The 22,583-nt window shown below is 42.0% G+C and overlaps 2 protein-coding genes across 14 annotated transcripts in view; one reads left to right on the top strand and one right to left on the bottom strand.

Annotated features, from left to right (window-relative positions):
- PBRM1 (polybromo 1) overlaps positions 1–11,908 on the top strand; it is a 135,850-nt gene extending 123,942 nt beyond the window's left edge. For 7 of the 13 annotated variants that reach the window (XM_054595639.1, XM_054595637.1, XM_054595638.1 and 4 more), the window contains 4 exons: positions 3,665–3,820; positions 6,792–6,862; positions 6,966–7,182; positions 8,467–11,908. In XM_054595639.1, the coding sequence (XP_054451614.1) occupies positions 3,665–3,820; positions 6,792–6,862; positions 6,966–7,182; positions 8,467–8,639 (617 nt within the window). In that variant the 3' untranslated portion in view covers positions 8,640–11,908. Of the gene's footprint in view, positions 1–110; positions 352–3,664; positions 3,821–6,791; positions 6,863–6,965; positions 7,183–8,466 lie in introns of those variants that run through there. The other 6 variants (XM_054595643.1, XM_054595644.1, XM_054595642.1 and 3 more) reach the window with 3 other exon arrangements.
- A 4,763-nt stretch (positions 11,909–16,671) lies between these two features.
- Positions 16,672–20,222, bottom strand: LOC129088528 (ubiquinol-cytochrome-c reductase complex assembly factor 5). Its single transcript, XM_054595916.1, has 2 exons — positions 19,873–20,222; positions 16,672–16,786 (listed from the first exon to the last, which is right to left on the bottom strand). Exons 1-2 carry the CDS (start codon positions 20,021–20,023, stop codon positions 16,695–16,697), a joined length of 243 nt encoding a protein of 80 aa, XP_054451891.1. The 5' UTR covers positions 20,024–20,222; the 3' UTR covers positions 16,672–16,694.
- Positions 20,223–22,583: the final 2,361 nt, after the last annotated feature.

Here is a 22,583-nt window from a genome sequence, read left to right as displayed (position 1 = left end):
ATTGAGACAGAACTGTTGCCTGTGTTTTTACTAGTCCTGTTGAATGCAATGGATGGTATTTTGAATTCCTGGGTTAAAAACAGAATTGAAAATCTGAAATGCCTTTACAGAGCGGGCAGCTAAAGTTGCTGAGCAGCAGGAGAGAGAGCGAGCAGCACAGCAACAGCAGCCGAGTGCTTCTCCCCGAGCAGGCACCCCTGTGGGGGCTCTCATGGGGGTGGTGCCACCACCAACACCAATGGGGATGCTCAATCAGCAGTTGACACCTGTTGCAGGTAAAAACAGGAGCTAAGACCATTTTTTTCCACTTTAAGAAATTCCTTCATTTTTTTTTTTCTCCAATGAGGAGTAGGCCACAGTCTCTAGGCTTTTCTATGACAGATTCAAAGTTTGAATTCATCCATGTTGTCCTTACATTGCCTTTCCCATACGGGCAATGCGTCCCCCCTGCTCCAGAAATGGGCATTGGGCCCTATTCTGGAAATTAATAGGGAGCAGCTCTTCCCCAGCTGTGGGCATGGTCTGGTGCTGTTCTCCACCCCAGACTGCTCCTGATAGAGCGTTATAGCAGAAAATATAAATAGACCCTGAATTCTCTTCTGGAGAGACTTCTAAGAGAAAACACAAAACCTAGTTTTAGGTGATGTTGATTTTCCTGTCTCATTCCAGTATTCAGTTTGCCTTGTTCTGCTGCAGCCATCCTTAAAAGACTGACCATTTAAAAGGATTTTTGACAATGAATGACAAATCCTTTCTTGGTCACCAGTGTGCATGACTGCTAAGTTGAATACAAGTCCCTGTTCAATTCATTGTGCCCACTCTGTAATGCTTTTCTATTTAATTACATTAAACTGCATTTTCTGTTAGTATCCCAGTCACATATTTAAAAAATAAAAAGAAAGAAAATGATGAATGTGGTTTGCTTGTGTATGTTGTCTCTGGTTCTGGTAGCCATACCAAATTTGGTTCTTCTTGAATTGGATATCATTGTCTGACGTGTCTCCAATGTGAAGCCTGCAGACCACTTCTCGGGTCCCTCTTTTGTTATTTCTCTAAGCCTGGTGAGGCCTGTACAAGCCCCCTTTCTTCTTAAGCAAAAGCAGTCTGACCTTTTTGCAGGGAGTCTAAGACTGTGTTGTTCAAGGGAGGCTGATTGGGATGCTGTTTTTGTTTTTGCTTTTTTTGTATTTGCTTTTTAAGGAAGAGTAGCATAGAATAACTTTTCAATTGTCGCTCCTACCTTTCATGATGGCAGGTTTTCAAATGCACTCACTGTCGCTGAACTTAGCAGTTGCACTCGCCAAAGCACATCTGAATCATGGCTTTTCAGTACTTTCAGTGTAACTGATGTTGATCTAACAAATCTCATAATTGCCTGCTCTATTCCATGGCCCATTTTGGTTAATAGGGTTCCAAAGGTTTTTAGAAATCAGGCCTTGAACATGGGGACTTTGAAAGTTAGAATTCCCTTGTTGACATCCTGCTTTGTTCTATTTGATGTGTGATATTGTAGCACTGTGCCCTTGACTAAAAAGCCCAGGGACACATTAACAAAATGAATTCAAACAGCTAAAAACATAAAAAAAAATAAAAAAACAACAACAAAACAACAAACAGCAGCTGCAGCATTTTAGCTCCCTGTTGGGGAATAACATCGTAGAGCTCTGATGGGTGAGAAGGACGGGACTCCCTTTTAGAAAGCCCCTGTTCCATTATTGTGTGCTGCCCAGACTTCTGGGCCATGGGAGTGAAGGGCAAGCATTCTCTATAGTAAGCAGTCTACAGTGGGGACTTGGTAGCTAACAGGGTGAGTTTTTCATGGGTTTACAGGTTGCATAGGGTCTAAGTCTTAGCCTTGTTCCTAGTCTGAGACCAGCTTTGCTTACAAGCATCGAAGCTCATTTGAACACATGTGACTGGGATAATAAATGACAAAGTACAGTTTAATGAAGACAAGCGTGTCATGTCTTTCAGTTCTTAATAATTTCTTAAACCACAGCCCGTGAAGGGTGCGTTCAGATGGGCTTTTGTAATTGAAAGCAAAGTCTCCTAACATTGTTAAACTCCCACATACTTATCCAAAAGCTGTATCTGGTGGCGTGGTTAAAAGGCAGTTTGGCAACATTGGATCTCCTCATGTTTAAGGTGATGGTGTCTGTTCAAAAGTAGTTTTTACTTTCTGAACTCTCATTTTTCTTAAATGAAACTCATAGTCCTATTTCATGTATAGAGGTTTTACTCTTTAAAATTAGTCTTATTGGTTTGTGTAATTGGAAGTTTTTCAGTCAGCTTAGATGTGACTAATGAAGCAGGCTAAATCAATCTCAGAATTACCAGTAATTTTATAGCTTTAAGAGACTAAACTCTTATAAATAAATACCTTTCAAATGAATCTTTACAGAGAGGCAAAGAGTAAAATTCTTAGAATCTGGAGATTTTCACTATTTCCCTGAGTCCCTCTACAAAGAGTATTTTATAAAAATGAGGTTTGGCACCAGTCCCTCAACCCTCCCTTTGTGCAAGAAGTAGTGACCAAAGGTGATTGCATTTTGGGGGGAGAGCTTATGTTGTGTTCATTGTGATCATTTCAAATCCTAGAAAAGTCAAGTAGTTTTTCTTTAAAAAATGTCGTGTGGCTTCAAAGGTCTTTCGATAGGTGAGTCTTTGACATTTTAAAATTATTTTCTTCTTTTCACTTCTTTTGACAAAAATACTTGTTTCTTCAAACTCTTCCCTAGCAAGCAGAAAATATTTTGTCATGTGAAGATGCACTTTAAAAACAAAGTATTAAAAGCCTCTGTTCACAGAAATTCTGTACCTCATTTTAAGTGCTCCCTGGTAAATGAAGGTTTATGTGAGGACATTTGTGAGCGTGGAGACAGTGGTGACAATTGGCTTTTTCTCATGTTACCAGAGCCTGATTCTCCAGCCGTTCCTCCCTAAGGTCTGTGTGCAGGCTACGAGTGACCTGGGCTTAGATTTGCTTGGGAGGGTTTAGGTTTTATTCTTTATTTTAACTTGTTTTCAGATCTAAAGATGAAATACCATACATTGGATGCCTCTTAGTGGTTCACCAACTAAAGCTCGAGTATGATCCATTCTTATCAGCAGTGGTGGGGGGTTTGAAGGGAGGAGGAGTGGATGTAAAAATCTTCAAAAATTCTTGCTATCCTCTCCTAAGCTGGAGAACCATGCTTTGTGATCAGGGCTGTGCGCCTCATCTCCCTCCATTCCAATTTCCCCTCATGTGTACGCATGATAGGCATATGAGTGTGGGCAGAGTGCAATGATGGGGTTATTACTGTTCAATTAGAATCGCAGTCGCAGAACTGGTCACTCTGAACAGCTTGCAATAATTATGACCTTGGGAAGGCTGTTACTGGAACTATTTATTTTTAACTGAAAACATGCAGTATATTTATCCCAGGAAAAATAACTACAAATAATAATACACTAAGTACTAATTCATCCAGAAATGTTGGGTTTCATATTTGTAACTTTTTATTTTGTTCATTACTGCAACAAAATAATTGCACTAATTGCCGTTATATCATGCAATACTAAGGGCGCTTTATTCATTGGTAGTGCATGTGGGAGGTTTGTTATTACTTAGCTCATGTTGCATGTTAATGATGCATGTCTGAAATTTGTTGTGTCCTTCAAGGCATGATGGGTGGCTATCCGCCAGGCCTTCCACCTTTGCAGGGCCCAGTTGATGGCCTTGTTAGCATGGGCAGCATGCAGCCACTTCACCCTGGGGGGCCTCCACCCCACCATCTTCCGCCAGGTGTGCCCGGCCTCCCGGGCATCCCACCACCGGGTAAGAACTTCATCCTCATTCACTCATTAATCTCATCTTTGTGTCCTCTTTTCTCTCCCTCAGCCAGTTGTTCTAGGAGGCACTTGCTGCCCATTGTAGGCAGGTCTTCCCTCACTGAGAATCCCAGGGATGTCAGCAGCAGGGCCTGTCCTTTGTGTAGAGCAGGTGGCTCAGCATCTCTGCCCTTGGGCAACTGGCTGCCTAGCAGCAACACAGGACACATGGCAGAGACCAGATTTACAGACCAAGAGACAGGAGGCATATTCTTAAAATCACAATTTGACATGTGCTAAAAAAAAAAGTCAGACACAGCCTACAAAGTCAAGCTTTCTTCATCAGTGAATAAAGGTTCCCAAATTGCTAGTCAACAGTCATATATAAAAGCACTTTTTGCTCCTGCATACATTTCCTCCTGTAATTCAGTTCTTATCTCACAGGGTCATCTACCTATCTCCTGTTTCTCAAACAGCACTTCCAAGGGAATTGCAGAGTCACAATGTAGAACTCTTCAGAAATCCTTCAGTCAGTCCTTCTAGGAACAAAAAGGAGGGAGAAAACAAATTTGTACTGAACTTGTTTTCTCTGAGTCCCCTAAGAAGCATGACATTTTAAAGAACAACATAACCCACCCTACTAACTGTAGACACTTCTGTCTGTAAAGAAGCACAAAAGTTATTTCATTATAGAAACATATAAATGGAGTCCAGAAATAGCTGCAGTGTGACTTTATAATTAACAAGTTGAAAGATTCTTATGAAAGGAAAATCACAAGTTCCATATTAATTACCATTGTATTAAAAAAAAAAACTGACCCTTAGCTATAATCTAGTTGGAGAGAACGTGACCTTAAGATGACTTGGAATTACATTTCGTCCATTATCCAAAATATCAGCTAAAGACCCAGCCCAGATGATAAAAATATAACAACATTAAATTTCCTTACACCAGTATTGGACCTAGCGATCATAGGGTTATACACAGAGTTCCAAACGGTGCTTCAGAGTGTGCAGGGTGAGCAAACATGGTATCTTGGCCTAGAGCCTCCAGCCGCACTCTTTGTGAGTATTACTAGAGAATGGTCATAACTCCACAAAAGTGTTTCATCCAGATGTATCCAGAGGAGGGAATGTTTGTGGGAATGTATGCTTCATTATGGAAATGGTGGCTTTGTGTGAGTTACTGTTGCAGCAGAAATCAGTCATAAAATGGGTGTGCCCATGTGGCAAATAGAATTGGCCTTAATTCTATACCTTCTCCCTTTGGCATAGGGTGTCCGACTGAGTCAGCCAGACCAGGTGGGAGCTGACTTACAGGTGCATGTAGGGACTCAGTGGGAGTCACATCTAAGGCCAGTATTCACTAGGTAGCAGGTATCTTTGCGGCACCACTATTTACCTTCCCCCTTCAGATTTTAATTTCCTTTGAAGGAAACAACACACCTGATTATAGTCAGGGAAATAGGGAAGAACCCCTCTTTATGCCTACACACATACATTTCTGGTTAGGCTTTGAGGAGGGAAGAATTCAGTGAACTCCTCAGGTGACTGGGCCTCGTTCTCACCTGCTGCCCCATAGCGTGGCATTTGAAAATAGAGGAAACAGAGAGCTTTATCGATTTGTTTGTGCTGCTCTGCACAGATTAATACAGGCAGGTCAGGGAGGCCCACTGTCTTGTGGAATCTAAAGCTGGTGACTGAGTGAGTGGGAGGCAGGGGACGGGATTAATAATATGTTGCTGAAACAGCAGCTTACCTACCACAACCTCTTCATTCACAAATAATCTTTAGGATCTTATCATGGTGACCCAGGTACCCTTCTGGGTACTTGTAATATAAAAATCCCTGCTTTGTAAACAGAAGGCTTATTTTTACTTACTATTTTCTAACAAATGTCTAATACTTCCTGGAAGTAGCATTTAGTAATTTTGAACCTTAGAATAGTGGGCTGGTCCTGCTTGGCAAAATATGAACATTTTAAATTCAGAGGAACTATAGAATATGAAGTTAGTTCCTCTTGATCCTTTTATGCAGCCAGCAGGATTTGTTTAAGGTTTAAACAACTCACTAGGAAGGATTGTAGTTTGTTTGTTTTTAATGAACGGGGTTTCTTCCCTCTTCCTTTGTTTTGAGAATAGTAAATGGATGGTCCAGAGGTGATTAAAATAACCGTAGACATTAAATTTAGGACATCGCCTTATTCTCAGCTAGCACCAGTGGGACAGAAATTGTTTATGAGGAGTCACCAAGGGAAGTTTACAAAATTATTATCAGGTACATAAATATAGTAGGACCATGAAATCTTTTTCTTTCTCATTTTGCATTTGAAGTGATAGCAGTGAGGCTGCTCTGCTTCCAGATGTTCCCTTTTCAAAGTGCTGCTCTATCAAATGGAAGGGTCCTCTTCTCAGTCAACATTAGTGACTCCAGTCAGAACCAGAGGTGCTGGTGGCCTGTGAGGGGACAGCAAGGATGTGCCTCCAGCCTCCACAAAGCTTATTTAACTGTGCACTTGTACAGCGTCTTCCCTGTGTCCTTAACTGTCCTAGCACACTGCATACTACTGAGCCTGATTGAATGCCATTACTGCTGAAGTAAACACAGGCTTCAGTTACAGGAAAATGTGTTGTTAGAAGAAAAATACTGTGAAAATGTAGGTGTATTCTGACTATTGCTTACCTAGGGAAATACTAGAATTTTTCCAGGGTTCAAAGCATTTCTAAGCCCTGAATAATTAATACACATCTGACAAGATGTACTAACTAGTATTGTGAATTACCTAAAAAACAAAAGAATAGGAATTTTCTGTTTGACTGCTACATCCTGTTTTGGGTGTGTAGGGTTCCTATCCACAAAGATTCAAAGGCAGAGATCCTTAAGCTTGCATTATAAATGGCATCATTTCTTATCAGACCGTAGTTTTTCAGTCATGTCAACCAGAACCTCTAATTGAGACATTGCATTCTAAATTACAGGTGTGATGAATCAAGGGGTGGCCCCTATGGTAGGGACTCCAGCACCAGGTGGAAGTCCATATGGACAGCAGGTGAGTCTCCCAGTTGGATTTTCTAGGACTGGACATTTATCCTCTTTCTCAAAACATGTGCCGAGCATTTTTTCCCCTCACTATGTGGTCTTTGCGCTTTCAGGTAGGAGTTCTGGGGCCTCCAGGGCAGCAGGCACCACCTCCATATCCTGGCCCACATCCAGCCAGCCCCTCTGTCATGCAGCAGCCAACAACACCCATGTTTGTGGCTCCTCCACCCAAGACCCAACGGCTTCTCCACTCGGAGGCCTACCTGAAATACATTGAAGGACTCAGTGCTGAGTCCAACAGCATTAGCAAATGGGACCAGACTCTGGCAGGTAAGGAGAGTCCTTCTCAATAAGCCTTTACGAAACCCATGCTTTGTTGAGGTCCTTGTGCTGCTATTGGCACATTATAGCATAGGGCAAATACCCATTTTTCTTATACAAGTAAAATAAATGGTATATTTCATAAAAGGATTTGGAGCTTCTTTGAATATTAACATCGCACTTTGAAAATGTATTTTTGCTGCCCTGACCAGTTTAGCTCAGTTGGCTGGGCATCATCCCACAAAGCAAAAGGTCACTCATTCGATTTCTGGTCAGGCTATAGGCCTGGGTGGCTGGTTCAGTCCCAGGTCAAGGTGTGTATGAGAGGCAACTGATCAGTGTTTCTCTCACATTGATGTTTCCCTCCCTCTCCTTCTCCCTCCCTTCCCATCTCTAAATAAATAAATAAATAAATAAATAAATAAATAAGTCTTTAAAAAAAATTTTTTTTTTTTGCTGAATTTCAAAGCTTAGTTTTGACATCATAAACATCACTGTCATCTTTTTAAGTATATTCTGAATTTTTTTCAATTATTTTTTAGACCCATGGGTATTAGGATAGATGTATTTGAATAAGTTCAAAATTATTTCGCCTCAATTTGTATTAACAATGTTAGAAAATGTTTCTATTAACCTATCAAGTTACTCATTTAGTTCAACAGACAATGTATTTTCAGTACAAACAACCTAAAATAGCCCGGGCTGGTGTGGCGTAGTGGACAGAGCGTGGGCTTGCGAACCAAACAACCTAAAATAACTTGCTAGTCTCTGGAAGGAAATTTGAAAGTTTCTACTGATTCTCTATTTCTAAACCTAATTTGATAATTTGATTTCTTTTAAGAGTAGTAGATATGTTTTTTCCTTCTTCACCTTTACCTTTTTAGGTATTTTTGTTAACATGGAAATAATATTTAAATATCAGGAATGCCTAAAACAAAATATTAATGGCCTAATCCTTTAGGTGTTTATGTAGCTCTTATGTTCCCTTTCTAGTAGAGAATTACATTATATGCAGCTCTTTTGTGAAGTCATTATTATAAATTAGGTAATTCTGAAAATAGAAAGCATAAAACAAGACACCCTTGGCTAGGTAATCTCATACCTAAGTGAAGTAGTTTTCTAAAAACCAAAATGTCTAATAAAACAATATAAGAAATTTGCTTGGAAATATTCTACAGAGTTAACATTTATAATGTTTAATAAATAATGTTTTTATGTTCTAATCTATCAGACCTTAGGACTGAGGGAAAATTTGTTAAATTTATATTTCTCTGTCTGCACTTTAATATTCAGCTCGAAGACGTGATGTCCATTTGTCAAAAGAACAAGAGAGCCGCCTACCCTCTCACTGGCTGAAAAGTAAAGGGGCTCACACCACCATGGCAGATGCCCTCTGGCGCCTTCGGGATTTGATGCTCCGAGACACACTCAACATTCGCCAAGCATACAATCTAGAAAACCTTTAATCACATCTATTACATTTCTTTTATAGAAGCATAAAGAGTTTTGTGGAATAGTAGCCATTTTAGTTACTAGGGGTCGGGGGAGGAACAAAGGATAATTTTTACTGCATTTTACTGTACATCACAAGGCCATTTTTATATAAGGACACTTTTAATAAGCTATTTCAATTTGTTTTTGTTATATTAAGTTGACTTTATCAAATACACAAAGATTTTTTGCATATGTTTCCTTTGTTTAAAACCAGTTTCATAATTGGTTGTATATGTACACTTGCAGTTTTATCTTTTTACTTGTTGCTGTGGAACTGAAAACATCAAAGGTTTTGTCTTGGATTGGGGTTTTATGGTTTTTGTTTTTTGTTTTTATAAAAGAACAAACGGTGATAAAAATACACACACACACACACACACACACGAGTTTACAGATTAGTTTAAGTTGACAATGAAATGTGAAGTTGGTCCTAGTTTACATCTTAGAGAGGGGAGTATATTTGTGTCTGTTTCATGTGCCTGAATATCTTAAGCCATTTGGCAAAAAGTGAAGTGAAAGGTTGTTATTTAGGTTATTCGTGTCTGGCAGTCACGCACGTTTGCTCTGTTAACTCAGAGGCCCTCTGCAGAAATCTGAAGTCAGTGTGTGCATCCTTCTGCGGCTGGTGCATCTCCCGGACCCTTGGAGGGAGAGAGCACTTTTTCTTATGCTGAGTTAGATTATCTATGGTGTCAGTTATTTTTATAAAATATGTGCACAACCCTGAATTATATTTAGTCTTGGCAGGTAAGTTTTAAGGGTACTTTTGATCTATTTATAATAAATTTACAATTTATGCCTATACATGTTTAGATGATTTACAGTTTTAAATCTCTGAATTGAAAAACATTGAAGTTTATCTTGAAGAAAGCATTGAGGTGTCTGTGGAGGTGATTTATTTTTAAACATAACACATTACTAACATAGAGGAGGGAGTGCATAACCAGATAGGAGCTGGATCAAATGCATAATTGTAAAAGGGTAGATTGCCTGCATATGCAAATGTTTTAGTATTCTTTGTTTCCTCATCAGATGTGGCTTTTTTTTTCTTTCAAGTTTCATCATTGTAATTTTCACCAGAAATTTAAGACTTTCTAAAATATTTAAAATTTAGCTTATGGTTTTGAGTTTCAAGAGAAAGGAATCATAATCTAAGAAAATGCTTATGAAAAAGACCGATTACAGACCCCAAACACTTGGGTTTGATGACCCAGTCTTTCTTATATGACCCTAGAATAAACATTTGGAGGCAGTGTATGGTGCTCAGACAGATAAAAATACTGTTCCATCAAACAGTAGTTATACTGTTTTTTTTCTAGGCATTTTGGAAACCTACTTTTATTGTAACAAAGTAGTTACCATTGTGGACCTTCCACTACTGTCTGTAAGTTGAAAGAGTGACTCTCAAAGAATACCCTTTTTGTTTTAGTCTGGTATGAATCAATACCTGAATATTTAATTGCCATTCTTACTAAATCATGGGGGGAGAAATGTAGAATGGAAAAAAGTCTCTTATATCTAGATAGAAGGCCCTTATAACTTAAAATTACCTATAGTCAACCACTGGATCTCAGTTTGCATCAAGTATTTTAAATAATTCTGAATTTTAAAAAATGTATTGCAGTAGTCAGTACCTTATTGTTAAACTGAATCAGATAAAGAAATCTTCAGTTCCTGGTTATTTGGGCCATTGAATCATCATGAACTGTATAATACAATCAGATTATTTTATTTCTAGACATCCTTGAATTACACCAAAGAACCTGAAATTTAAGTTTGGTTAAGTTATTTATTTATTTCATGCACCCATGTTATTTCCCTTTTTAAGGTCTGGATGAGACTTCTTGGGAAGCCTCTAAAAACTTCACTGTGGGCTACGTGGGGCATTAGAAGCCAGAGCACTCCCCCTCCGGGCTCCTTCCCAGTGTCTAGAGGTGCTGTAGAAACCATAGATCCAGCCAGGGGCTTCCCTAAGGCAGTGCAGAGCTGGGCCAGAGGGCCGCTAGGCAGGCCCTAATTAAGTTTTTCTTTTAAAATATAAAACTATTTATTTTAGAATCATGCCTTTCTGTATATTAACTTGGAGAATATCAATTAGTATTTAGGATATAAGATTTGAGGTCAGCCATCTTCCAAAAAAGAAAAGAAAGAAAAAAAAAGTCCTGATTTAAGAAAGTACAAGTTAACTATGCTTTTTTTCATGAGTTTAGGAATTGTAGTGAAATGGCTTAGAAAGCATAATGGCCTAAATATTTTCAAAATGTAAGTTCATGTGGAAAAGAATTGTTTATGTTGGAGGGAAAAACCTATAGGTTTAAAATAGTATGTCAGACAGCTGATACAAAAGGCCTTGAATTGTTTTGTTTTTGAAACCACCCTTCTTTTCCTATGAGGAAGTATTGAGAGGGGACAATTCTTTGTGTAAAATCTCCAAATTCGTGGTGTTGATTTTGGAGCTTGAACATTTTCAGACCTGATTAAAACTTGGTTTATTCTAATTTCTGTATCAAAAGAGTTTTAAGTGGTAACTAGTCTTATAACATGTATGTATCATATGTTTGTTCATCTAAAGCTTTTTAATCCAAATAAAAATGGAGTTTGCAAAGTGATTTGGATTAACCAGGTTTGGTTGTTCTGTTAAAGCTTGTGTCAGATGTTACTTTCAAGCAGATTTAATTCCTACAAGCTTTGATTATATGGTGGCAGGGATACGGCTGCTAATTTAGGGGAAGAGAGCTCCTCCAGTGGAGGAAAAGTCATACCAGACAACTGCTTCAGGGCTCAGGCTGCATTAACACAGAAACTGAATGTAGTCACACTGCAACCTGACATGCTCCATGCCAAACCTCTCAGGCTGACAGTCAGGAAATTCCTAACATGTCCTCAGCATGAGCAGAAATGCAGGTTTAAGTTAAAACTAAAGAGTTACTGATGGCAGAAGGTGAGGACAGCCATGTCCTGGTCATAAAAGAGTGTAACCAGTTTCAAATAGCTGTCTGTGGCCAGAAGAGGCAAGTGGCCCAGATATGTCTTCAACGTGCTTATAAGCTCTTAAAACATGACCACACTTTTAATAAAAAGTGTTGGTAAAATCAACCAACTGTTTTCCTCTAATATCACTTTGCAAATCCCGTAGTCCTGTTCTCCTAAGAGTTTAGGGCTGTACTGCCATCTAGGCTCATGAGTGTATTTTGAATGATCACTGATGTATAAACATTCCAGCTAAACACTATGAGCAAACAAATACATTCTGCTAAGTATAACTCTGTTCCTAGGTCTGTGCTAGGTCAGCTGAATGAAAGTTCAGAACCAAACAAATATACTGTTTCTATCCCCAAAATAGATGTATTCATTCATTGGATTGCACATAAAAATGGCAAGAAATTTCACAGGTGTGAAGATTAAAAATGGATAATGTTCTAAGAGGGAAATCACTTTGGAAAACACCATGTTCCAAGTTTTTATTTTTTTTAAGATAGGTTACTTAGTGTGAAAAAAAAATTTACAAAAAGATTAATGTGATTAAGTCCAACATCAGAGATTTAGACAAAGCTTCCAAAATATGACTGCTAGATGAACAAAGTTACTATGTGCCTAATTTAGGTACTTTTTCTACCAGTTCAGATTATAAAGTGAAGCTTCAAAGCCCACATTCTTTCTCCAACACTGCAGTGGAGGTAGATTTCTAGCAATTAATGGCTTCTAGGCTTTTGTCATTCTAGAATGAGTATTGAGGAGTTTTTAAATTTTGAGTTATTAAATTTTTGCCTTCTTGACACTGAAGACACTGCAGTTCTATAATCAGCCTGTAAGAGGAAGGACCTTTAAATTATTCAAGTTCCCAACTTAAATAGTTTCAGTGTCTGATAGGGCAGTGATATTCCTTAGGAGGGTTAACAAGTTTGTTTTGAGGCAAACTCAAAAAGCTTGCAACTTAGTTAACAAAGGTTAGTTAACAAAGGTTTAGCATCCAAACTAATGTGCTCTGAAAGTATCTTCAGCTTAATGCAATAATTGCTTTGCTAGTCTCCTTGACTTGAAGTCAGAAATTGCCCTGTCATATTCAAAGGTTTGTTTTCCTTCAATAAATAAGCATTCTAACATATATATTTAAAAAGAAGAAAACTCTAGGGAAGGTTAACACAAATTTCAGGCTAGTGATTCCAGGATGGAGTCAGAAAGGTGGGCCAGGGAAGAAACCCACAGCAGACAGAAGTTAGCTGGTGATTTTATTAGCATTTACAACTATTCTTTGTAAAGGGGTGTACGTTAAATATTCTCTATGGTATCATTACTACTTAAACTTCTAAAACTGGGGAAAGGGGAACATGGAATAAGGCCATATAATTGAGGGAATCATAGCACAACTTTAATATCTTGTGCAGCAGTCTAATTAGTAAAATGCCTGTGAGTTTCGGGGTTCCCCAGCAGTTCTTGAGTGATGGCAAGTGCACATGAAAACCACCTTCCTTTCACTGGTGCTGTTGGGCATCACTGGTCTTCACACTCAGTCCACCTCTGGGCAATGCTGTAGGTGGTGTTTTAATGAGATAGAGTAATCAGAGGCTCTTTTATTTTTACAAGACATAAAAATGAATGTAATTTATTTACATAAATGGACTAGCTTAGGAAAAAAAGGTCACTAAAAAAGTTAGGAAGAGATGTGTTTGTGACAGTTACCAGACAGGGGTGACCTTGAGTGGGTCTGCCTAAAGTCAGCCAGTAGTGTGTAGGTTCTTGACTTTGTGTAGGAAACATTTCACCAGTCCCAGTAACTACGAGGGCATGTTTATAGCTGGGGACAGTGAAGCAAGAGAGGGCTTAGCATAGAAACGACGGGAGAGCCTAGGCTGGGCTGCCTTAGCTCACCGGGAAGTCAGAGAAAAGGGGGCCTTGGAGATAGGATCAGGGCATTAGCCTAGGACGAGCTGCGGCTGCCCATGGCTCCCCTGGGTCTCATCCCGTGGGAACCCTTAGAATTTAGAAGATAATGTGCCTGTGGGGGAGAGAAAGAGGGATGGAATGGCATGGACAGAAGTTTTAAGGGAGGTCTTGGGGGGGTTTCAGCAGGATAGTTTTCCAGGTACGCTATTGCAGGGTTGTAGTCTCCACTGATTGGTCACTTCAGGGCTGGGTGTCATTACTCATTGCAGCTGGTCCTGGCATCCCCCACCTGCTTTGCTGCTCTTCTGGTCCTGGAACCTTCTTTCTGTATCTGCCTGTAAATTGCTTGGCCATTTGTTCAGCTGTTTCTTTGTTCCACTTGTCCTGGCTTGTTAGCCTGTCTCCAGATCATTTGCTGCTCAGTCATGAAAAATAGAAACTATTTTGAAACTAGGGTTCTTTAATATGTAGCTATTTTGTCTGAAGAGATGTAGGAATGTGGTTATCCAAGCATTGGAAGAGGCCTTGTGCATTTTCTGCCAGCTGACCCAAACTTATTCTGGGTCGCATTGGAAAACCTCCGCCAGTAGACTGAGCCTCTGATTTAGCTTGTCTATGGTTGCTTTCCACAGTTTCAGTTTCTTAGGGAAGGAGCAGCATCTTTATCTTTTTTTTTAGCAGGTGTTTGAAAGCGCTCTTTATTACAGAGGGGTGTGAAGGCTGTTGCCCCCCCCACCGCCCCCGACCCAGGTCTAACCTTTGTATGTCAATGGAACCAGGCAAGGAAAGGTTTTAACTGCTCATATAAGCATGTAACGTTGTCAGGCAGGAATTCCCACACCCTAGCAAAATGTGCACAAAGTGGCTGCTGGCAGAAATGTCATCTGTGTAATTATCCTGGTTATGATTTTGTCTGTATCAAACTTTACTTAGCTCTTACTTTTGAATCCATGATTAAATCTGAATTTTGCAAAAAAAGTAGGAAAAAAAAAAGACTTCACAATTTAGGCTGCAGTGAAAAGCATACTGATTGATCCTTGAATTGTTTAGGAAATAGTTCATGGACTAGATTCAATGGGCAGGAATGTTTTAGGAGGAAGTAATTTTCCCACATGTGCTGTCCCACAGTAACCTGAGACATGAGTATTCAAGCAGAGATAGGAAAACTGTAAAATTTCTTTAAGGAGTTCTGTAAAAGAAAAGATCTGACAAGTACATTTTTATTTGTATTTATTTTACAAATTGAGGTTTTATTCTTGAAAAACTGCTCAAACTTTGGTTAAGGGAGGGAGGGGTCTGTGGCCTTTTTGCCTGGGACTGCTTTCATTCAGCCCCAGTCCCCACCCAGCTCAGTAGCAAAAGTAGTGAGTGGCTTTACCAGTGTGGGCCCGTCTCAAAAAGACAGCAGCTTTACTGCCAGAGAGGAAGTGGCATCAATTTGGGGGACAGGAGTAAGTCTGTGACTTTACTAAAAGTGGCCAAGATGGAGGGAAATGAACTAGGAAAACCTGCAACTTTACTAATCTGATGTTGCAGTCCTAATTTGGACAAGCAGTGGATCAGTCAGATTTAACTGGGAGAACCTAAAAATGAGAGAACCATGGAAATGCAACCTAAGTCTCCCACATAGGTTGCTGCTGGAGAGCTACTAACATGTGTGGGAAAGAACCAAGCAATCAGGGCAGTGACTAATTGCAAATGGGCACAAAGGAACCTTCTGAGATCAAAGTAGTTTCCTAAAACTAGATTTGAGTTTGAACTGGAACATTTACAATGATTGAATTTTGTGGTACAGGAATTATACCTCAATATTGCTGTTTAAGAAGTATCTTTGCATACTAGGAAAAAAGACCTACCATTAATAGAATCAGAAAAACTATTCCTATGTATTTTATATTATCACAAAATACTCAATACTTACTGAAGATGATTTTTTTTTTAAGTATTTATTGATTTGAACGCTGGCTGGTGTGGCTCAGTGGATTAAGTGCCAGCCTGCAAACTGAAACGTCACCGGTTCGATTCCCAGTCACGGCACATGCCTGGATTGCAGACCAGGTCCCCAGTTGGGAGCGTGCAAGAGGCAACCACACATTGATGTTTCTCTCCCTTTCTTCCTCCCTTCCCCTCTCTCTAAAAGTAAATTAAAAAAATCTTTAAAATATATATATATCTTGATTGAGAAAGAAACATTGTTGTTCCAGTTATTTATGCATTCATTGGTTGATTCTTGTAGGTGCCCTGACCGGGGAGAGTACCCGCAACCTTGGCATATCAGGACAATGCTCTAACCAACTGAACTACCTGGCCAGGACCTGAAGATCATTATTAACCAAATATGTACTTTACTAGTTATTCTAGGTAGGATTCTGGCTAATACACAATTATATTCATTTTTCTTTTTGTAAGAACTGATTGTTGTATTCAACCATTAAAATGATACATCATTTTCTTTTACTGAAATAGACTGCCCATTCTTGAAACTTTCTATAAACGAAAATGAATTGCAGTAACTTACAAGTTGTCAAGTGTAACAGATGATCAAAAACAAATGAAAACTAAGGAATAGCTGTGGGGATTATAAATGTAAAGCTGTCTCTTTATGGCTAATATTTCACCTTTTATTGAAGGTAGAATCAAATTAACCTGACTCAGATATGTCTTTGTATCAGACACAACTCCTGATCCTTCTTGCCAAATGTACAGAAATGTCATTTCCTGGCAACTACAGAATGCAAATTCCTGATGGATTAAATTGCCTAGAACTTTATGCTTCAAGTTTATTTCTCCCCTAGAATGTAAAGGACAAATTACTATAGTTCAGATAGACAACTGCACAGAGATGTCACTTAAGTAGAGGACATTGGATGCAGTTTTCCAAGCATATTCAAATTCTCCAATGCAGACCTTAGAGACAGGTGAACACCATCCATAAATGCACAGGAAAGGAGGAACTTGCTGGGATGTTAGCAATGTGTTTTGTTGTTTAAGTCACAGTTTACATTCAATATTTTGTATTGGTTTCAGGTGTACAGCACAGTGGTCAGATAATCATGCATTTCACAAAGTGCTCCCCCTGAGAAGAAAATGAATGTATTTTTAAATGAACTTTTAAAGAAGTTGAAACTAGTAAAATTTCACATTCACTTTATTGACTGCTGAAGTTCAGTCTTTGATGCATCTTCCAGCCTTCTCTGATACTGTCTTTCTGAAGCTTTTCTACGGTAGACATCATCTGTATTGAACAAAAATTTTACTTAGATTTTTAAGAAACAAAGGAACTAAAAATACTCAGATCTAAGTAAGTTAACCAATAGTCTAAGTCAGTCACTGTATCTGAATCTCAATGTTAGTGTTTAATTCAATGCCAAAATAATTTAAAATGAGTTAAATGAGGCTATATTAATGGAGTTCTGGACTTCAATAGCAGGTAAGAGTCTTCAAATATAGGATCATGTCCTATAGCACATCTCTTGGCAGTGTTTTAAGATTTTAATGTCTCCCTCACTTCCTTACCTACCACAATTTCTATTCTCTCTGAAATAACCCTTCCTAACTGAAACCTGGCGTCTCAAAAGTACTTCCTGATCTGTGACTCTGCTGCTTCCCGTCCCACACCCAGAACTCCGCGGGGAGCTGAGGTCAGTTTCCTTGTTCTCTGCTGCTGCTTTTCCACACTGATTTGCCACCCTCTCTTCTTTTGGGGCTTATGCCATTTGCCATCTTGTCTACACTGGCACCTGCTTGCCATCACTCCCTTTCAATCACTGAAAACAGCATCTAGCTCAGGCTCCTTGACCCTGTCCTGTGCCATCATCCCAGGCAACACCGCCCCCCCCCCCCCCCGCCCCACAGGGATAAAGCAGGAGCATCCTTCACCTCCCAGCCTGCTCCACTCAGCTTCTGCCACCCATTGGAGGGTCCTCTGAAGTAGTATATTCATTCTTTTCTGAGCACAGCCTCTACTACCTTTCTAGCCCTTCTGTCCTTGGACCTTTACCAACTTCTTCCCCAGACCGTTGGACCTTGAGAACCCCCTTACCCCGCCTCTCCTCTCTCTTCCTGCCCAAACCAGCTGAAATTCCTTCTCTGATCAATATCGACTTCTTGACACACCTTCAAAACCCCAACTACAGCCTAATCTAACTTCTTTCTCCATGCCTCACTGTTTTGCTTTGCACTGTGGGGCCAGTGATATATCTGACTGGGTCCACTGTGATGCCTGACAATCCTGTTTCCTCAGCCAGGACCCTGACCCTTCTTCAGCCACCCCCAAATGACCTTGAACTTTCTCCCAGAGAAAAATCATCAGGAATGAACTCTCCCAGCTAACTTCCAAGGGCTACTCCTAATGCTGTGCTCTGATCTCATCCTCTCCCACCTTCTCAAGGGCCAAGGTATCTCCATTCTCTCTCCACCCTCTCTTTCCTGATCAGATTTGCCTATCTTCATGTCTGTCCTGGTGGGGGAGAGGGGACTTACACCCCATTTGCACAGTCAGCTTTCTGAAACTCCTGTCTTCTGTGATAACAAACCCTCCTGGGTTCCCTGCTTGCCTCTCAATCACCCTTAAAATGTTGGGTTTGACTCTGACTGTCATCACAGTCTGTGAATGACCCACAAACCCAAATCTATGGCCCAGATCTGCCTCCTGAGCTTCAGACCTGTATAACCATCTCCACTTCAGCATATCGAAATGGAGTCCAGGACTGTCCTACCAATATTCCCCCTGCTGTAGCTATTCTACCAGAAGCCTCCACTCCTCATCTCGAGTCAACTCAATCACCAAGCCCTGTCACAGCTACCTCTTAGGTGTCCTTCAACTCCATCATTTCTTGCCATCCCTTCTGTTCCCACCAAAGACCAAGCCACCATCTCAAACCTGAGCAAACACACAGCGTAAGTGTTCCTGCCAGGCTCCTCTCCACAAGACGCCATTCCCCCTGTGTGTTAATCCACTACTGCTTAAAACCTTTCCATCCTTTGGGATACATCCCTGGTTCTCCAGTCTCTTTTTGGACCTGCCCAGGCACCTTTCTAACCACTTCATCTCTCACTCTGCTCACCTGTTTTGGTCCCTCACCCCCACACCCCCATGTCTGCTCTTACCACTGGCATGAAGCACTTTCAACTTCACAAACATTCACCTCGTCTGACTCATACCTACTCAATCTTCAGGGCCTCCCTGACATGGTAACGCCTGGAAGCCTACCCTGAACCATCTAGTCCAATTGAAGTGCCTCACCCAAGACTCCCATGTTTCCCCCACTGTCTCCTCGGGGCACTGACCACACTCAATAATAACTGTCTTCATAATCTGCTTTTGTTAAGAGTTCGGGGGTGGAGGACCCTCTGCCTTGTTCATTATATCCTCTCATCAGTGCTCATTAAAAACTGATGAACGTATGACCCTGGCTGGTGTGGCACAGTGGATTGAGCGCCAGCCTGCAAACCTAAAGGTCACCGGTTCAATTCACAGGCAGGGCACATGCCTAGATGGCAAGCCAGGTCCCCAGTTGAGGGCATGCGAGAGACAACCACACATTGATGTTTCTCTCCCTACCTTCCTTCCCCTCTTTTTAAAATGAAATAAATCTTTTAAAAAAACTGATGACTGGATGAACAGAAGGAATAAATATTTTTTAAAAAGCACTACGTTAACTTTTTTTTTTTAATGAGGGTTGGTAATTCACAGGTGATAGTGTTTCTGGAGGGACAAAGGCAGAAAGGGTCTAGGAGTTGGGGAAGTCGTCCCAGAAAACAAACTAGCCTGTCCACAGCTAGTGCTCAGCAAAGCAATGTCAGGCATTCTGTTCACAGTGCTGGTCCCTGGTGCCAATGACTCTGCCTGTAAAGATAGTGGTGATTAGCTGCGCCGGGCAGACCAACTCCCTCCAGGGTTTGGACTGGAGTCCCGAGAGAGGACTGGCCAGTTAACAGGAGTTTCCATGAATCCTCAGGATCCCACCCCCTTCTACCATGCTGTGAGCAAGTCTGTTTCCTAGGCCCAAATGATGTCCCCAGCAGGCTTGAGAGGAGTGTGTCCTGAGCGGAGTCACCTGCCCTCCCCTCAACATGTAGGCAAGGTCTCAAGGCTGGACACCAAAGTGTCTTTGTTGTCCGGCTTACAGGAGAGCCTGGGGGATCTCCAGGGCCCAGTGAAAGAAACTGCACTTGCCCTGCTGACTAGAGTAAAAGCAGTTCTGCGCTGTGAGCGCAATGAGCTGTCTACAACTAGGAACGAATATCTCCCAGGAAAATAGGTCCTACGCCGCCTCCTGCCTTCCTGCAATGAAACGACGCTGTTGCATCCCCACTTACAGAACGTCTCCTGGCCCACGCGCACTTTAATCATGATCCACTCCATTGTTCCTCCCAGGACAAAAAAGAAGGGCAGAAACCTGTAGACGCCGAATCGCTGCTTTCCGGGCACGCGCTGCAGAACCCGCCTCACCTGGGCCCTGGAAAACATGCCCAGCTGAGGTCGGGGAGAGTACGGCGGAACCAGAAGCGGGAGAAGCTGCCTCAGCTACTGGACTGAGGCGTCCGAGTGGAACCGAGACCGTCCTGCCTGTCCTTGTCCAGCCCGGCGGTCGGCTTTCCTGAGCGATCACCGCCTTGCCCTACCAGTAGGGGAGAGCTTCCGAACCTGAGAGCCGAGCTCGTAGACCGGCTCCACCAATCAGAGCACAGTAGAGTAGAATTCGGCCGCGACGGAGTGCGCGTGCTCCGTGAGGCTCAGCCCGGCTTGAGGGAGCTCACGCAGGCGTCTCGACTCTGGAGGCGGGGCGGCGCAAGGAGGCGCGGCCTCCCACGTGGCGTCTGCACGGTGGGGTACCGAGGCCTCTACCCTGTGCTAGTGCTGAGAGTTGGAAGCCGTCCCCCTGCTCTGGCACCGCCATCTTTTTTCTTCAAGTCCTGCTGGAAGAGAGGTCTCTCTCTTGATGGACTAAACGTGTACTGCACTATAATATAAACTGCAATTACGCAACGCCTTGCATTTATTTCGGGGTTGTGATTGGTGACTATTTCTAAAAATAAGAATTTGATATGCCTTGTTGAAAGCTTACCATTTTCACAACAAAAGTCTAAGTAAGCATCTTGAGACAAACAACCCTAAAATTAATTAAAGGTATCCAGTATGGGGCACTCACCACCATGCAAGGCCTTGTACGTGCTTTTTATGCATCATCTCATTCACAATCACAGAAGAACAGAATGACAAGGGCGTGGGCTTTATCAAACCACATCCCTCCTCCACATATATTCCCTTAGTCTGTGCCTCAATTGCTACACAAAATGGAGACCTTTCTGTGATGCTGTTAAGATTTAGAGATAATAAAAATAAAGCACTTAACACAATGCCTAGACTATAGTAACTAATCGGTGAAGATTAGCTATAGCCCTGGCTGCTGTGGCTCTGTTGGCTGGAGCACTGGCCCATAAGGGAAAGGCTGCAGGTCCATTCCATTCTGGTCGGGGCACATACCTAGGCTGCCCTTTTGATCCCAGTCCGGCGTTTATGATTCCTGGTTCCAACACACAGATGCAAACAGGAGGCAACCAATCAATGCTTCTCTATCATCAATGTTGCTCTCTCCCTTCCTTTCTAAAAGCAATGAAAAAAATGTTCTTGAGTGAGGATTTTTTAAAAAAAGAATTAGCTATAATATGATAATGATTTACTGAGCCCTAGCTCTTTATATGTATTCCATAGCCTACTGAACCTCACCTCTATTTTCATCATCTCCTATTCTAAATGGAAACTGAGAAGTTGCGATTAAGCCAGGTGGGAGCAGGAACCTTACTGGAGAGCCTTCACTCTTGCTGAGTTGTGCTTGCTGATGTCTTTAATGGGCTTTCACCTCATTACCTTTGAGAAGGAAGACGGCTATTAGACAATCTAAGAAAATCAATCTAAGAACCAGTAAGAGTTTGATGACGTGGACACAAAATCTACAAAAATGGGCTGGAAAAGAGAGTGCAAGCAGGGCCTCCAGAAATGGTCGTAAAGTCTGCAGCTTGAGTGGCCATGCCCAACATGCTGCTCTGATAAACTGCCTGCTGGGGCTGTCACATTCAACCCACTCACACACACCCACTTTGTGCTCATTCCCATTTCTTTTGATGACTCTGGGGGCCACATACCACAAGTGCCCATTTCCTGCCCAGATGAAGCTTACGTGTGGCCAGTTCCCCAGTGCCCACCTAGCTCACAAAGGCCTTCAGGTGGGCACAGCCACCCACCTACAGGCCCACCTTTGGGTCTCCATCCTGCATCAGCACCTGGCCCAGGGTCTGGTACACTGTAGGTCCTCAGACGAGGTACAATGGATACTCGAATGTACCACACCCTTAAGTGTCCAGTTGGCCAGCTCCCCACTAATAGGGCCCAGTGCATGAATTGACACACACGCAGACTCAGAAAACTCATCTGAATAGAAAAAACAAGGGTGGAGAGTGGTTTCAAGCAGGAAAGATGAATTTCATTGGCAACTCTAGCGACGTGGCTAGAAGAGACGAAGGATTTCAAAAGACGGCCTGCACGGGGAGCCAGGAGTGGGGCAGGTCAGTGCAGCCATTTGCTAAGGTCAGGATCTGGCAGGCTCATTGACTCCTAGCCCACCGCCCTTGAGCGCAATGCCTAGTCCTCCCGCTCTGAGTTAATAAGGGTCACCTGGGTGAGGTACAGGGCGGGAGAGAAAAGATGTTGCCTCAGCGTTGCCTGCGCTCCGGATCTCACCATACGTGGAGATGGCACCTGGGAGCGCGCGATAAGGGTTCTTTACTCGCTAACCGAGTGGAACGGACCGGCCTCTGGTCTGCGAGCAGAGCTAGTCAGGGACCGGAGGCGCGGAAAAGGACCCCCACAGCGTGGCTGGGGGAGGGGCGGGGAAGCTAAGGTCAGGAGGACAAGAGGTGGAGGAGGGGCGGGAAGACCCGACCGCGGAGAAGAGAAAGGAGTGGGGGCCGTAGTGAACCCGCAGTGCCTCGGCCGTCTGGGCCCTCGCGGGGACGGCCGTTCTTAGGCT

Source organism: Pteronotus mesoamericanus, unplaced genomic scaffold, assembly GCF_021234165.1.
Source record: "Pteronotus mesoamericanus isolate MK-2021 breed Mesoamerican mustached bat unplaced genomic scaffold, CSHL_Meso_final scaffold_54, whole genome shotgun sequence".
Taxonomy (NCBI): Eukaryota; Metazoa; Chordata; class Mammalia; order Chiroptera; family Mormoopidae; genus Pteronotus; species Pteronotus mesoamericanus.
The sequence above is the reverse complement of the archived record's forward strand: the minus strand, read 5'-3'. Positions and strand labels throughout refer to the sequence as shown.